We start from the raw sequence: 18,523 nt of genomic DNA, 5'->3' as shown, positions 1-18,523 counted from the left end.
ATGCAACAACTACAACACCTAGAGAGATACTTTACTAAAAGGATACATGGTCTGCTTAAAAACATGTTCTACATAGACCAACTCAAAGCCTGGTCACTGTACTCAGTATCCTATAGACTGCTAAGACATGACCTGCGTTTGCATACAAGGCATCTTCTGACACATTACTGATAAATTTACTACACATCAGCAAGTCAAATGGCATTAGAAATACTCAGTCTAGGGATCTAAACCTCTTCTGCAACATCAACAGAATGGTTTGGAGGGACAGGCGTATTTCTCAGGGGATACATTGCTGTGGAAAAAAATTCCCATCCACATTCAACCATTACTATTTTTAAGTGCAACTTAGATCTATGTATGGGAAGTAGAAATTTTACTCCAGGACTGGCCACTGTACTACTAATGGACAGATGCAGCTCATAAATCCATTATTGCATGCATTATCTATAGTATGATCCCAGTTATTCTCATTAGGGATAATACATAATTATTTACCAGAGGGACATGCCCCTGTACTACTAATGGACAGATGCAGCTCATAAATCCATTATTGCATGCATTATCTACAGTATGATCCCAGTTATTCTCATTAGGGATAATACATAATTATTTACCAGAGGATAGGTAAGGCCAATCTATAACCAAATAGGATAGGTTGCTTCAAGCGCAAAAAGGGGACTTGGCTAGGTTAGGTGTAAAATGGACTGCATGTGCAGCTAGGCTAGTACTTACCTATGAACCTCTGAACTTAACTTATAAAATCAGGTCTCATTTTCATACATGTATCAGAGAGCATTTTAGTATAATCTGTAACAGGGATGTTAATACCTGGCAGAGGCATACCACTGAGGTAGATCATGACTGTTACCTTAAATTTCATATTTTGCATCTAGTTTCCAAACACCCATAACGGGTAACCATGTAAACAAACTTCTTGAATATGAGATTGGCTGACCTTTTGCCAATTAAATAAACATTATTGTGTAGTTTCAGTAGTTTCTATGTATAAGGGATGTGCTTGTGCATTTTTGGTTTCCTGTTTCTTTCACTTGGATAAAAAATGTGTCTGTCATGTTGCTGATTGTATTATTCAAGATTTAGCTATTAGTACTTGTTTGCTGACTCATGTTTTTTCACATTTGATGAGTACTATATTGCTCAGTTTTTACTTTGATCATGATTTTGGCAGGTCAGTTATCATGGGCCATTATAATTCAGGTATGGGCTGGATTTTGGATAGTATACAATGTCTTAGAAAAGTACATAAAGACATTTATTGAAATCCAGCTCCAATTAAAGGCAAACTTCCTTTGGGGTTAAAGGTGTGCTGCTAACAGTGCAATCTAAATAAAATCCTGATCCTTTAGGATGCTAGTCGTTGAAGTTCTTGCTGCAGGAAGGCATAACATAACTTCTTTATATTACTTAACAGGGCTGGAAGCACCTAGTGATAGCAAAATATGGTGGCGATTTAAGTTCTTAAGCACTGAGGTAACATATGAGAAAGTTATAGTTCTATAGCTATATTACTAAATTACAAAAGAGAAAGGTTACAAACGAGTTATAGGTGGAGAGAAGTGAAAATGTTGACATCTGTTTTCTCTCTGTGATGGGAAAGCTTACTTGGAGACATCATATTTCTGTGATTGTTCTGGCTGGTATTATAAAGTATTGGAGCTACTGAGTCAAACTGTTCCAATGAGCTGCTTCTACTTTGGCCATTTAAATATTTCGACTTATGCTCTCTTAGCATGCAGGTAACAGCCATTACTCCTGTTACATTCATCCTCAGACCTGATCAAAAGTGGCTGTTGATGTCAATATGTCCAGCTTGACTGATGATGAAATTAAAATGGGATTTGATACTCATCCGGTAAATGAATCTAACAAGAACACATGCCACAGATCTAGAAAACAAAGTATTACTGCAGAGAGAAATATGTGAATAGAAGCGCACAAAAGATATTACCAGCTACTTTGTCATAAAATAAGGACTTGTAGAAGACCTTCTTTTTCATTACAGTTACTAATAATGAATCCTTAAAGATTTCAAAGCCTGGGGTAAAATACGATATAATGGAAGGGTATTATCATTATGAATATTGCACTGAATTGGATTTCTCTTTGACAAAAGTAATCAAAACCCAGTTAAATGTAGTTTTAAAACATGTAGGAAGACTGTAAGGTGATATCAAACTGGGATAATACTGTGATTCAGTCTGGATATAAAAGCACTAAACTCTTCTTATGTTCTGCTCAACATTGCTTACTAAAATGTTTAGCCCCTTAATGCACAACCCAATTCATATATTGAGATTGCCATTGCCTCCTGCAGCAAAGTCTGTAGCTGGTGAAGTCACCAAATCACTATTCTGAGGTTTTGAATATTTTTGAATAAACACAATGGACTTCAGGCTTGTCTATGGTTTTGTAATATTAACCAGGAGGAGAAAATGCTATGCATTCTGTCAGATCAGACATCAGAGCCATGTTAAGTACTTACTAGGACATTAGTTACAAATTAACCTTGTAACTATCCAAGTTTAGGATAAAGTAAAGTAAACTTTCACCTTCCAGATTATGCTGGAGGACTTCTGGCAAACATCTGAAGTCACTTAATAAGGCTAACCTATGTTATCCAGAAATCATGCTGGCACGCTTAAGGAAAAAATACGTTTTCCTTTAGTGGGAATTATTTTAAACTCACAATGCAAAAATACAGTTACTGTTGTAGTAGTTTATATTAAGCTGGCATCATGGAAGATCATAGTTTATATTAAGTTGGTATCATAGAAGATCATTTTATCTGTATGTTTGTTAACCTTGAGTTGCAAGGTAACTGGACACTTTAAGATTCATATACCAAAGGTTACTAGCATGATGCAGCGGATGGTATAATGTAGTCATTAATGGAGTTAACAGATAATAAAATTCAGTGGTTAGGGAAAGAGGACTGAAACTATTTAGGCACAAATGTTTTGTACTGATATATAACACTTTCCAAGTATTGTAATTGTTCATGCAACACATGTGGTTTGGAAGTCTGGAATCTCAACAATTAAAAATCTTGTTCCACTGCTCTGGCAGTAGTTTTCTGATTCTTCATTGTCTTTATAGTGCTGCAGTCTGTCTCTGTCTTCTGCTACCTTAAATGTTTCTCTGGTGTGCTGCCCTTATTTAGTTTTCACATAACCTTGAAGTAGGTTTTTAGAATACAGAGAGCTTGCAGATTATTTAATCTAGGAGGGACCACAGTGGTATATACCTCCATACTGCACAAAGAGAGTACTTTCCTTTCCAGTTACTACATTTAATGGTAGTCTGACAGCAGATAACATTTCCTAGTTAAAAATGGCAATGTCTAATGATCTTTTATGTTGCAGAACAATGTGATCTCAATAATTAAGTTAGCTGATTTTACTTTTTCTTGGTCTCTGTACCATGGGGGTGGGAGGCTGGCATAATGGTTAATGTGTTTACCTTACAGACAGAGGTGCAGTGTTTGATTCTCACATGAGGTAATTGGCTAGGCTTAAAATGGCCCACAAGGCTAGTTAGTCTAGTACTAATCTATGAACTTATGAACCTATGTCTTCCCTCCTTTGTTTATATATTTAGCATCTCTTCTGACAACATAAGGGCTCTCCCTCTAAAATAACAGCAAAATATCTCTTAAGAGTGAGAACATCATTTGAGTCACTGCATTTTTAAGACCTTGGCATGGGTATGTTGGTTTCAGTTAGTTTCAGATTAATTCTCAACGTAAATTGCTACAGATTTTTATCATATATCAAAATCAAATCAAATCATCATCAGGTTATCGAATTTGATTTTGAAATAGAGATCATAACCTGTTACTTGCACTTTCTCCTCCTACCAGTCTCATCTTTCATCTCCTCATTTAAAGCAAATAGCTGCGGTAGCGTTGTCACCTCACAGTAAGACGCTGTCCGGTTCAACTCTCAGAGCGTCTTCTGTGTGGAGACATGCGTGAATGGGCATACCTTCATTGAAGGTTGTGTTTCAGGGCTGGCAACTCGGTACGTAAAAATCAACTGCCAATCATTAGTGGACCGGAGTTCCGCTGTGGCGACCCCTAACTGGGAAAAGCCAAAAGTCACAACATAAAGACTCTTGTCAGATTTATATCACTTACTATAATACTAATATAAATGTGTCCCTATAATTGTATTAATAATTTTGCATACTATATTGATATACAGAGCAACTTAACATCAGAGGAAGGTTTAAATACGTTTCACCAAAGAAATGCAATAAGGATCAGTTTTACAGCCCTCCTTCAGTAAATCCTCTTTCCAGGAGATTTTTAAAATGGACCTTAAATGTATACTTCATGTATATGACATATAATGATCTAGAGGCATTGTGTTTTGTTATCCTAAATAAAATACATTAATGGTAGGACTATAGGCTATAAGACATTTCTTTTCCTATATATCTAAGAATCATTAGTAATATTTTTTGAAATGGGTAGGGAGTTTTTATTTCAAAAATGCATATCTCTTTAAATAATTCCTTAAACTACAAAGGTGAATCATAACAGAATTATTAATTTCATGTTTTCCTGCATCTGGTTTGCAAACCCCCTAATGGATAACCATTCAGTCAAGTTTCATAAAGTGAAGACAAATACAGGAATTCTGAAATGTTACCACCAAAAGTAAGCAATTGTTACCACTGGTGATAGCCATTTTTGATTCGGTGACAGCCCTTCTGCAGTGTCTTAACTCAAAGAGGTGCAGCACAGTGAGGGGCTGGTTCTCTGTCTACAACAAAGGTTAATGAGGCATTCCAGGGGAGCAACATATGATAACTAAGCATGTGCTCTACCTGGAAAATGCCTGTAGAAAGTATTTTATGCAATAGAGTTTTTCACAGACCCATTCTGCTGTGTAAATCCGTACCACCAGTCACACTAGTTAACTCAGCCAAAACTTCACACTTACCCATTACTGTTAGTGGGAGGTAACTGGTAGGGATTTATTGCCTAGGTAATGTTGAGGTATATGTGCACGTTTGTATGTGCTTATTTGCATGTGCAACTGATGTAACAGAGTGTGTGTGTGTGTGTGTGTGTGTGTGTGTGTGTGTGTGTGTGTGTGTGTGTGTGTGTGTGTGTGTGTGTGTGTTTGTGTATACTGCATATCTGTGTGAGACTGCCTGTATGATTGTAGTAGAGGGGTTTGGCTAGGAGAAATAGTAAGTATGTGTGTATTGGTTAATGGGTAAGTGTGCCCATGAGTGTGTGTGTGTGTGTGTGTGTGTGTGTGTGTGTGTGTGTGTGTGTGTATATGTGAGTGGCAGGAGTGGCTACCATACCACTAAACTCCTCTGGACCATTAAGCAATTCCTGCCATATTGGGGAGACACTACACATAAGGGACATTCTTTAATATTATCCTAATCAACTTAAAAAGTTAATAGAACTCGGGTTTTACAGAATGAAGCATATTATAGATTCAAAAAAGTATGAAACTCTAATGTCTGACATTATTCAATAATGGTAATGGTCCATGACATACAGGGGCCATGCTAAAGACTTCCAGACAAAGCCAGGGAAAATTTATATCACACCAAGGGGTCTTTTTTACATAATAATTTAATAGATCAACAGGTGAGAAAGGTAAACAAAAAACAAAGATCAGGAAGGGAAGAAGCATGGAATATGAGAAAAAAAGATTTGGTTAGGATAGGAATGGAGAGGAAAAGTTGTTTATACCTCTGGAGGAACTGCAGCAGTAATATGGTTTAGCTGAAAAATAGCAGAGCCATTTAGTATTAATGGAAGAGAAGATGGATAGACAAATGGAAAACAGATCAAAACAATGGAAAACAGGAAAATGAAAAGTAAATGCTGTGGGAAAATGGGAGGGGAAAAACAACAAAAGTATACATAAATGTATAAAGACCCAAGAGGAAAGAAAAAAAATACATATATTAAGGAAATGAGGAGAAAAGAGGAAAGGGTGGAGGAGGAGGAACTGGAGGTAAGTAAAAAGAAATGGAGGAAAATAATGCAAAGAAACAAACAGATGTGAACGATACACAGAATAAATAATTCTCAAATAGTACATCATTCACAAAAAATAGAAAAAAAAGAAAGGTTAGAGAAGGAAAAGCAAAAGAAGAACAATAAATGCTGGAGAAACAGGCAGACAGTAGTAGAAATGATACATAGGACACCCCTGTCTGGTTCCTCTGTTCAAACAGAACTTGTCCTACTCTTAAAATCTCAGTTTATGCTGTTGAATGATTTCTCTGTATCAATACCTACCAAAAATATTGGTATTTTCTTACATGCTGCTTTCTTCTGCATCATAATTGTTCTATTAATGTTATCAAATGTTTGCCTCCCCTTCACAAACACACATTGATCCACCCTTAAGGATGGTCTTGATGACTGCATAGGTTTGGTGCACATTTATCCCAGAATTATCACATATGGCTGTGCTTGACTTGAGTGGTAAACACTGCTAAGTGATTAAAATTTATTTATTTATTTTCTATTTGTTGACCAGGAAAGTCTGACTGGATACATGTCCATTTTCAACAGAGGCCCGGAGAGAAAAGCTCCAAAGGTAGTTACAACAATAAGCATAACAAAAATATACAATTAAAATTTACAAGCTCAGTAGAGACAATATGGCAAAACTTTTAAACGCCTCTAATTAATGATGTATATAGCTATTTTTCTTATGGTCCCCATGATCACTTATGTTCCTAAAGGGTAGGAAAAGAAACATTTAGTCTTCCAAGAGGCCAAGGGGCTTCTTAGTCCCTAATATTCTTCCTTTCAAATAGAAGGCTGATGCATTGAACAACAAAGGTAATTCACTAAGGTGTTTGAAGACTATGCTATGGTATACTTTGCAGACATTCCCTAAGGTATTATAAGAATATACTATGTTATACTTGGGAGACGTTCCCTAAGGCATTTGAAGAGTATGCTATGTTATACCTGGGAGACATTCCCTAAGGTGTTTGAAGAGTATGCTTTGTTATACTTGGAGACATTCGCTAAGTTGTTTGAAGAGTATGCTATGTATACTTGGGAGACATTCGCTGAGGTGTTTGAAGATTATGCTGTGTTATACTTGGGAGATATTCTCTAATGTGTTTGAAGAGTATGCTGTGTTATACTTGGGAGACATTCTATAAGGTGTTTGAAGAGTATGTTAAGTTATACTTGGGAGCCATTCCCTAAGCTGTTTGAAGAGTATGCTGTGTTATACGTGGGAGACATTCCCTAAGCTGTTTGAAGAGTACGCTGTGTTATACTTGGAAGATGTTCCCTAAGGTGTTTGAACAGTATGCAATGTCATATTTGGGGGACATTCCTTAAGCTGTTTGAAGAGTACGCTGTGTTATACTTGGGAGACATTCCCTAAGCTGTTTGAAGACTATGCTGTGTTATACTTGGAAGATGTTCCCTAAGGTGTTTGAACAGTATGCAATGTCATATTTGGGGGACATTCCTTAAGCTGTTTGAAGAGTATGCTGTGTTATATTTGGGAGACATTCTATAAGGTGTTTGAAGAATATGCTATGTTATACATGGAAGACGTTCCTTAAGGTGTTTGAAAAGGAAGCTGTGCTATACTTAGGAGATGCTGCTATTGCAAAATTAATCTGAAAGGAACACCTGCATTAACCTTATGAGTATGCAGTATGGAATAATACAGGATCGTGGAGTACTGTCTCGTATCATACTAATAGTATTAAGGTGAAGTTCTTTATTTTCTCAACTAATTGTGCTAAAAAACACATTGTAGTTTAAACCTCTTTAGTAGTTAATAATGTAAGTAATTAGAATAATTATTAAGTTAAAATACTTTATGTAATATAAATAAATCAAAGCGGAAAATAAGATTTACTTCATTAGTGTTGTTCCTGTTCCTCTTCTGCTCATCATTGTTTCCAGACTGCAGGTTACATGTACTACTGAGCATGCCATCTGCCTCCGCAGCCTGTGAGTTATTGCTGTCGGTGCTTTCCTTTGTTGTGGTGGTTATGACATCATCAGTCAGAGTTTTTCCACTGTCCATGTCCTTTGATATATGGTTGACATCTGTAGTTTTCTGTAAAATTAGAAGTTAACTTTCACTTGAAGAAGTAATACCCATAGAAATAACCTGACCATACCATGAGCTATGTTTTATTTTCAGTCCCAGGAAAATAATTCAAAGCAATAATGTGGAAATTGTTTGAAGAATTTATTGAGACAAAAGGTATACAGAATTACAGAAACTCCCACAACAGATAGGTTACAGAAGACATCTGTTAATAACCATAGTTAAGCAGAAAAACAGTGATCGTAATTCTTTTTTTTTTTCGTGGTCCTGCAGAGTGGTGCTAGCAGCAGAGAGGCTAAAAAAGCGACTGCTAACCTGATAAAAGTGTTTTTTTTCCTGCTAAAGATGAAGGAGGACAGCACATGCTGGAGATGCAAACAGACAGACTGAAGTAGGAATGATGCATTTTATTTATTTATTTATTTACATTTTGTTGACCGGGAATGTCCGACTGGACGCAGGTCCATTTTCAGCAGAGGCCTGGGGAGAAAAGCTCCACAAATTAAAATATTACAGACATAGTTACAGATTAAGAATCCTAGCAATTAAAATATTACAAACATAGTTACAGATGAAGAACATAGTACATTCAGTAGATAACTAGCATCTGTTGTATCCACAAAGTCATAGCAGATATTAACAATTGTTACAATAAGAAGTTACTGCCATATAATAAGTAAATAGGCATGAAGTATCAGAGCTTGCTGTAATCAAAGGTAGTTTGTGGGGTGGAAGAGAGGTAGAGGGTAGATGGAGTGGGCGAAGTTAGAGGGGAGAGTTACAGGGGCATAGCCAGCATGTTTTTAGGTGTGCTTTAAGTAAAGCTTTGAAGCGGGTGCATGATGGTAGAGAGGTTATTGTGGGGGGGAAGGTGTTCCATTATTTGGCTATAGCGCTGGAGAGTAGTGCTTCTCCAGCAGTGTTATTGGCTCTAGTAACCTGTAATTGATTTTTGTTGCTGGATTGTAGTGGTCTGGTGATGAGATAGGGTTGGAGTAGATACTGGAGGGTGGGACCTTTAGAGGATGGTTAACCAGTTTGTGGGCGAGTGTGAGTTGATACCATTGAAGGAGGTGAGGGAGTTCTAGCCAGCTCAGTTCAGTAAGTGAGAGACAGTGGTGACTGTGGTAGGATGCCCCGGTGGCAAATTTGGCGATTTTGTTGTAGCAGGTCTTGAGTTTATTTAGATCGCATTGCCTTAGGTTGGTATATATTGGAGAGGCATAAAGTAGGGTGGAGATAAGGTGCAAATTTGCAACTGAAAGATTCATAAATTCATAGGGATATAGTAGGCAATCAGTCTACAGACCATTACAATCCTAACCAATAAAAAATATTCAAAACTTCTCTCATGTCCAAGGAGGGCAACACAAAACAATCTAGGGAAGATTATGAGATTGCACAACTAGTTATATAGGTGTACCCAGAAGGCAGCAAGTCTGATACTCTGCTTAATTTGAAATAGAAGTTTGTTGAAAAGGTGGAGGTTAAGCTGAGATATGACTCTATCATACCAATGTCTCTTATTTATCTGTTGATGAAGGTTTATTTTCTTTAATTGGTTATTTGACAAAACATTTTGCAAGGGACTTGGAGGTGAAGGAGGGTCAGAACTTTCTTTATTTGAAAAGCATGACATGGATCTCTAAGGAGGAGTCCATTAATGGCTAACTACAGAGAGAGGGCTATCAGTCTCTGAGGATAACTGAAGGTTTTGAGGCTACTGATCTTCATAGTTAGGAATATTTAACTTTATGGCAAGACATACAAAAAAGTGGGAAACACATGGAAATTTTTGAAATGGGAAGAACCAAGGAACAAGAGAACATGACCAGGAAAGAGAGCAAACAATGGCAGTGGAAGTTAAGATTACTAGAACAAGAAACTTAATGAAAGGACAATAAATACCAGAACACCAGTTAAAAAGACACTTTGTAGTTCTGGAAAGAAAACAGATGAATATGACTAAAATGATGGTGGAGGAGGAAATATGAAAAAAGTGGGATGAAGTCTTTGAACACTACTGTACAAAATTGCTGAGACACAGAACAAACTTGAGAGTGGCACTAATAATAGTTAGTTGTAAGAACTTCTTTAAATTTCCAAAATTTTAGGTGCATTTTTCTGTGAAACCAAACAATAAATACATTATCAACTTGACAAAAATAGTTATGCATACAAAATCACAACCCAGGCCATTACACATGCCATGGACTTTGATTAAAAAGGTGCAGGAACTACCCAAAATTTCTCCCTCAAGTTTTGCAATTTTAGTAGAATTTTTCCACAATGTTGTAGTAACCCAGATGATAACTCAGCTTTCTTTTGCATATGAAGTTAAGGACTCAGCAAATCGCAATGTCAGGGGAGTCATATTTTCATACAAGGATAAGGATGCTATTAGGAGGCAAAATATATATTTGAGGCCTGTGGAATAAGTTACTATTGCAAGTCAAACAAATTATTACATTGTCTATCATTAGTGCTAGTCGTGATAATTGGATGGGTAGACACAAATTTATCCCTGAAATGAAATGTATGTCCTGCTAGATTTGTGAGGTGTTTGAAAGAGTAGACTATGTTACACTTGGGAGATGCTGCCATTTAAAATTATATTTATTTATTTATTTCCAGTTTGATTACCGGGGAAGTCCACTGGGTCAGAGTGACCCATTTTCAGTGGAGGCCCGGGGAGAAAAGCTCCAAGATACATAATACAGATTAGGTACAGAAATACACGGATGTCAGTCTTACATAATATGGAAACAGTTACAAGTAAGTACCTTGAAAATATGCATAATAAGCAAAAAAGCAATGAGTGTGGACTTATTGTTTATACATTTTCTTTAGTGTGCACACTCAGATATTAGGTCAGAAGATGTTTTATATACATACTTTTAAGTAAAATGAGGATACACTATACATGCACAATTTCAGAAAAGGAATTAGTAATGGAAAGCTATATACAATATTTACAATGCTGAACCATAAGAAATAAGTAGCTAATAGAGAAAGAGAGCAAAGAAAATGTTCATGGGAGCATAGCTGAAGGAGAGTTATTGAGGTTATCGATAGCTATTATTATTGTATTGATAGTTATTGATAGCTAATGGAGAAGGGAGAGCTATAGCAAAGGAGAGTTATTGAGGTCTTAGGAACCTGAGGGGGAAAACCCCCAGGAGCATAGCTGAAGGAGAGTTGTTGAGGGCTTAGGAACCAGAGTGGGAAATCCTCCAGGGGAATGGACAAAGGAAGATTAGGTTTGATGGTGGCAATTGCATTTCCATTTTGTGGCCAGGTGTTTGGTAAGCTGAGTTTTGAAGTTTTCTAAGTTTGGGATGGTTCTTAGACAGGGAGGAAGGGAATTCCATTTTTTGCCTAGAGAGACAGCGAGGAGAAGTTGGCCTGCTGTACTTTTTGGTTTGGGGATAGCAATTAGGTTTTGATGCTCGAATCTGAGAGTTCTATTGGGGGTGTAATGGGGGAGGATATTAGTTAGCACTGGACACTTAGTTGGGTGATATACAAGTCTGTGTGCAGTGGTGAGTTGGAGGAAGTCTAAGTAGTTTAGGAGTTCAAGCCACTTTAGGGATCTTAGGGTAAGGCAGTGATGCGTAGAAGGTTTAGATTTGGTAGCAAATTTTGAGATTTTATTATAGCAGTTTTCTAGTTTGGAGAAAATAGAGGAGGATAGGTTAGTTAGCAGGGGGGCTCCATATAATGAGGAAGGCAGTAGATAAGTGGTGGCTAGAGTATTCCTAGTAGTATAAGAGAGGAAGCGATTGCTCCTATACAGCATACCTAGCTTTTGGTGAGTTTTCTTAATATTTTGTTGAATATGGATATTGAACTTGAGATGTCCGTCAATAGTAATACCAAGTAGTTTAGTGGAAGGAACCACTTCTATAGCTGAATTAGTTTGACTTAGCACTTTGAAGGCATTTTTGTTGTAGGATAATGACTTTGTGGGAGGGAAAAGTGGAATTTTTGATTTGTTTGCATTGAGAGAGAGGTGGTTTTGGCACATCCAATTTTCGGTGGTTGAGAAGGCAGTTTGTGTTTTAGACAGAAATTCTGAGAGGTTAGAGGCAGAGCAGACTAAGATATAATCATCTGCATATTGAATAATTTTGTAATCAGGAATGGCAGCATGGAAGGTGTTTATGAAGATATTGAAAAGCATGGGCCCTAGAATAGATCCCTGTGGTACGCCAGTTGGGGTAGGTAAGAAGGAAGAGGTAGAGTGCTTCCATTTGACTGCCTGAGTTCTATCTGATAGGTAACTGGAGAACCAGGATATAGTTTTTGGGGAGAGAGGGAGCTTTGAGAGGTGATAAAGAAGGTGTTTGTGTGAAACAGTGTTGAATGCTTTGGACAGATCAAGCAGAACAGTAGAGACAAGATGTCCAGAGATCTAAGCTGCAATATAGATCAATCCTCTTTAACAGTTAATTTTAAAGTACATTAGTAACTTCTAAAAGAATCTTTGTCTTACAATTAAATTTCTTTCTATTTATACAGGTCATCTTAAAGTTGGAAGTGATTTTGCAAGAACTAAAATTATAGTGTGCTATTTGCTTTTTTAGTTCATAGGTTCATAGGTGTGTACTAAGCTAATGTCCCTGGAGCCTTTACAAGCCTAACCCATAGGATTATCCTGGCATTGTGCCATCTGACCTTAGTTCCCAGTGCCTCTGTCGAGTAAAGCTATTGGAGTGATCCCTGGGGTGAATTTTCTATTTCTCATCCACTCATCAAGATTTCTCTAGAAGAGGGCCAGTGAGGTGCTCTGGTTGACATGTATGGGTAGTCTATTCCATAGCATGGGCAGTCTCTGGGTTATGAACCTGTCCCTCCAGCATGTTCTGTTGATTGTGATAATGAGGTTGAGGTCTCTGGAGCATGTAGTGTGGAGGGATTGGGATTTCTTTAGATGTAGCATTTCTAACAGAGCTGGGTCAGACATGGCTTTGTAATTCAAGCAGAGATCACCTGTAAGTAGACGATATAAGACAGAGAATAGTTGGAGTTTTTTGAGTCTGTCCATAGAGAACACATGTTTAAGGCCTAGGATCCTTTTTGTGAGGTACTTTTGTGGTCTCTCCAGTTGTTGCAGGTGTTTAGTGAGGTACATGTCAAATGGGGCATTGTACTCAATGACTGGCCTAATGAGGGAAGAGTAGAGGGAGCCAATGACCTCTTTCTTCCTGGATGCAAAACCCTTAGTAATGAGATGTGCCACATTGAAGGACTTTCTGACCACAGTGGCAATGTGGTGGTCAAAAGAGAGGTTGCTGTCAACCTGTGTTCCCAGATCTCTTATAACGCCTTCTGTGTTCAGTGGACTACCATTGATGTGGTAATTCATGGGAACCAGGTTTTTCCCAAAGGGGATGACAACACAATTTATTTGGCATTGAGCTTAATCCCATGGTTCTGACACCAGTCATTGGTCTCAGTGAGGCCTTTCTGTAGGATATCAACATCACTTGGGGAGTTAATAATAGCTCCCAACTTGCAATTGTCTGCAAATTTTGTCAGCCAGAGTCCCTTCATGTTGGCCTGGACTTCAGAGAAGTAGATACCAAACAGGAGAACCCAGGACCAAACCCTGTGGGTCTCCACTCATGACTGGTCAGCAGTCTGACTTGGAGTCAGCTACTTTCACATTGTGGGTTCTACCTGTGAGCTAGTTTGCAACCCACCTAGTGATATAGGGGTTGATGCCTAGCTTAGTGAGATTTTTTATGATTCCTGAGTGGGGAATGGTATCAACGTTATGCTGTTTATTCACTTTTTTATATAACCACACCCATAAAGTAATGTTATAGTCGTCATATGGCAATCCTTTAGATATAGCTGCAAAGAATTACAGGTTAAAATACTTCTTCAGCAGAATAGCTTCTTACTTACATTGTGGTTTCTTTACTACATGTTCAATTGTGTTTTCAGGGTAAGATGCTCTACCTGCTAGACTTTGTTGACTAGATCTTTCTAGGAAGTAAACAACTTCAGCTGATGTATGTAGTATAAAAATACAGTAGCCTATATATTAATTTAGGGGTTAGGTGTTGGCAATTCAGTTTTTCATAATATAAAATGAGTAGTTTTTGCCAAGAAAAAAAAAATCACTGGACTGTCATTATCAACAAAATAAAATGCAAAAGCATTGCAGATTTTTCCAGTAAAACTCCACCCTCAAGGTTTTATTTACACTTGCTTCAGAAAGTGACCAATATACTTTAAGTGGTTAAGTCTCTATTGTAGCTTATTTTAACCATACAGCACTGGGTTTGCTTCAAGTAAATCTACTTGTGTAGCTTGAGGCCAGTGTCCTTTTGTAAGCTTACTTCTGCTCATATTTTATTTCTTTTTATTTTATTTCTGGTGACTATACCTTTAGAAACTTTATATCCTTGTCTCTCAAGCTAGTTTTTCACTATCTTTTCTGATTGTTTCTATGACTTCATCTTGACCAGGGTGCTAGCCCTGCCCAGCCCAGTATTAGTCATTACCCATTCCCCTCACCTCACTTCCTCTTCCTAGTCTTCATAGGTGCCTCACAACAGCAGGAGCCATTTTGAAACCTTCTTTCCCCTTCATGCTGCTGAGCATCTGCTGCTCTGTGTAAGGTAAACTTTTGATTCTTTGGCATTAACTGTTTTGTGATGTATTTTCTGTTGCCTTAACTGCTTTAAATCTTACAATATTTAGTGATCATTCTGTTGCTTTATCTGCTTTAGGTCATATAGTATTTTGTGATTATATTGAGATGAATTTTGCTTGCATATGCAGTTTCTGGTGTACTTTTTCTTGTGACTCTAGTTTTGTGAATATTTAAAGTCTATTTTCCCTGTCGCAAGGAGCTCCAGCACCTTATGATCACAGGTAGCTTAGCGTTTGAATTGTACTCATCTTATTTCTTGTTTTTTAATGAAAGAAAACTGTAAATGTGAATATTTATCAACTACGTTTCTTGTTGCAAGGAGCAACAGCACCTTAACTTCACATTTAGATGTATCTGCAGTATTTTCACTGTAATTTCTTGGTGTAGCACTAAAGTAAAAGGAAGAACTGTTGCCTGAAAGTGTACCAATTGTTGTCCTCAGTATCCTGGATTTCTGTTTTCCTGCTTTGTGAATTATTGCCTTGTGTTTGTCTACACTGTGCTGTTAACTACTGTTGTTCTGCATTACTTTATGCATAGGTGTAAACACTGCTGTGTTCTTAGCTAGCTATGTATGTAAGACACTCATACAATGGAAACTAATACTAGGTATACTGTCTTTGTCTACCTGTATTAATTTTTTTCTGTCTACCCATGGTATTTTTGTCTCTCGCTCTTTTCCTGAATTACTTGCTCATAACTAATCTCCCTCCTCTCTGTTTTTATAGCCCTAGTGGATTTTTCCTTGTGGTTTTCTCCTGGCCACAGTACAGGCAACACAGGTTTGAGGACCTTAACAGATACCCAGCAACTTTAACTATCTGTCCGGAAGCCACCATTTTAAGCTTAAAATAATACCACTAAAGTATGTGTCCCAGTAAATAACTACTACATAAGCTAATCTTTTAATTAATGCTAGACTTTATAAGCACAACAAGAATTTACAGTGTTTTTTTTTTTGCTAGTCACCACGAAAAGCAGACGCCAGCAGCTCCTATCCTTTCTCTTTGGTTACCCACTATCCTCATACTGTTTCTGTGTATATTCTCCTGTTCTGCACTTTACCCTTCCCTGAATTCATTTCTAGCCTCACTCATAATTGCCTTTCCTAGTGCACCTGCCCTATTTTACTGTCTTCAGACTTTTACATATTAATTGTTTTTATGTTTTGCCCTACTTTTAGCTGCTAGTAATACCTCTCTCTCCCCCTCCAAACCCCTCTCTATTGTGGCTTATTTTAACCATACAGCACTGGGTTTGCTTCAAGTAAATCTACTTGTGTAGCTTGAGACCAGTGTCCTTTTGTAAGCTTACTTCTGCTCATATTTTGTTTCTTTTTATTTTATTTCTGGTGACTATACCTTTAGAAACTTTATATCCTTGTCTCTCAAGCTAGTATTTCACTATCTTTTTCTGATTGTTTCTATTACTTCATCTTGACCAGGGTGCTAGAATCCTCCCTTATTCAGTATGCCGACGACTCCACACTTATATCCATCTCAAATAACATTCCTGAACTACACTCCCTGACCCAACAGACCCTACTATCCACTGAACAATGGCTCTCTCACAATCTATTGATCCTAAATCCCAAAAAGACCAAACTCCTACTTTTCCTTCCCTGTTCTCTTTCGCGTCACAAAACCTCCTTTTTTATTACATCTTCTAACAATACAAACAGCCAACCTGACACCTACACAAAACTCCTAGGGGTCATTATCGATGACGAACTCAAGTTCAACCTACACATACTCCAATGTATAAAAAAACAAACCAGAAACTAGGTCTGCTATATCAGAACAAAAAATTCCTAACCCCTGAATCTAGACTTACTCTGGGCCAGGCACTCCTCCTCCCCTCCCTCTTATATACCGCCCCAGTTCTTACCAATATCCAGGCCTCCACTCTAAACAAACTGCAACAGACTTACCATAAAATAGCCAGATTCATTACTAACTCCCCATACAACTCACACCACTGCATTTCTTTAAACTCTCTTCAATGGCTTGAACTTCCCCAGTTTCTGCTATCTTATCAATTTCATATGCTACACTCTATTCTTTATAAACCCTCCTTCTGTCCATCTCTATCTTCCTTAGTCTCCATCTACATCCCATCCCAGACCCTCTGTATTTCTAACCAACAATTACTTGATATCTACCACCCAAAAGGTCAGTAGGCAAACTACTCTACAAACACTCCCTTGCCCATGCTTGGAACAAACTTCCCCTTGACTTATGTTCAATCTCTCACACCTCACACTTTAAAAATGAACTAAAAGCTTATTTTCTCAATTCCAGAACCTGCCCTTGCCATGACCCTACCTAGTCTTCCTTCCCTTTATGTACCCTCAAAAGGACCATACTTAGTACCTCATTACACCTCTATCTCCAATGTGTCTACTGTGCATTTGCACAATATTATACAAACAAAAAATGTTTATTGTTGACCTATTGAACTATATCAGTGTAAAATTGTTACTTAGCTTCTTTTTAATGCAACTTTAACTTTATGTATGTAACCCAACATATGTGAATTGTTTTGCTATAACTGCTATTATATCAATATTGTTTAAAATTGTACTTGTTTTAAAATGTATTACTGGAGCTTTTTTCCTTGGGTCTCCACTGAAAATGGGCCACAAGTCCAGTTGGGCAAACCCGGTTAACAAATGTCAATAAATAAATATAAATAATAAATAAATAAAAAGTGTTTACTTGGTTCAAACATTTCACATAAAATAAATAAGTTAAAGTAGAAAATAAGAGTTACTTCATCAGTGTTGTTCATGTTCCTCTTCTGATCATCTTTGTTTCCAGATTGCAGATTATGTATACAAGCGGGTATGTCATCTTCTTCCATAACATGCGACTTACTGCTGTTACTGCTTTCATTAGTTACGCAGGTACTGACATCATCAGTCTGGATTCTTCCAGCATCCAAATTTTTGGATAGATGGCAGACATCTATAGTTTTCTGCAACAATACAAGTAACATTCATTTAATGAAGAAACGCCTGCAGAAACAGTAACTTTGCTCTCCTAATAAGCTGACCAGACTCTGAACATTGTTCAGCAGGGATAAAGTTTGACTATCTCATCACATGAAAACATGAAAACTGCTTGAAGAAATGGTTAACACAAAATATACAAATAATTAAAGAAAGTCTTGTAGTGCACTAGAAAAGACAGGCTACGGTAAACATTTGTAGATAATCACTATAGTTAAATAAACAAAATATTGATCACAATTTTTCCATAAAAGAAAAAAAAAGCACAAATGTAGGAAAGTCTTTATATAATCAGTAGTTTATCTGGGTAATTGCATTTCTGTATTTCATTAACTGACTGATACTCTGAAACTCACTGACGCAAACCCCAGAATAGAGAGACTACCTCACCAAAAATGCAGACATACTATACTTACATAAAGTTCAAAATCACTGTTTCTCAAAGTATTTTCATTTTTCTAAGGTGTGTCAAGCACGTAGCTGGTGTATGTAAGTTCATGGGTAATGGGTGAATTGGCCACAACATAGGGATGCATTACAGGAGATCTTGCTCCCTTCAAGAAGCTTTGAGAACATCAGTGTTTGACATCTGCTATTCTCTCATATTTCTGGACTTTTTTTGTAACACCTTGCCTCATCCTTACAAATCTCAGATTTAAAATAAGGAGCACTGTATTTCAGTCTTTATTGTATGGGATGAAAATAGATATAAACAGTGGTGAAATTCAGGTGTGGAAGACACACAAAACA

The 18,523-nt window shown here is 37.3% G+C and overlaps 1 protein-coding gene across 1 annotated transcript in view; it reads right to left on the bottom strand.

Moving 5' to 3' along the window:
• LOC122815066 overlaps positions 1–18,523 on the bottom strand; it is a 210,166-nt gene that overhangs the window by 175,641 nt on the left and 16,002 nt on the right. Inside the window, exons 5-6 of the mRNA XM_044087310.1 lie at positions 17,536–17,739; positions 7,899–8,102 (exon numbers count right to left, since the gene is read on the bottom strand). Coding sequence (XP_043943245.1) covers positions 7,899–8,102; positions 17,536–17,739 — 408 coding nt within the window. The remainder of the gene's footprint in view (positions 1–7,898; positions 8,103–17,535; positions 17,740–18,523) is intronic.

This window comes from Protopterus annectens, chromosome 11.part0 (assembly GCF_019279795.1).
Source record: "Protopterus annectens isolate FY-2018-M chromosome 11.part0, PAN1.0, whole genome shotgun sequence".
In the NCBI taxonomy this organism is placed as follows: Eukaryota; Metazoa; Chordata; order Ceratodontiformes; family Protopteridae; genus Protopterus; species Protopterus annectens.
The sequence above is the reverse complement of the archived record's forward strand: the minus strand, read 5'-3'. Positions and strand labels throughout refer to the sequence as shown.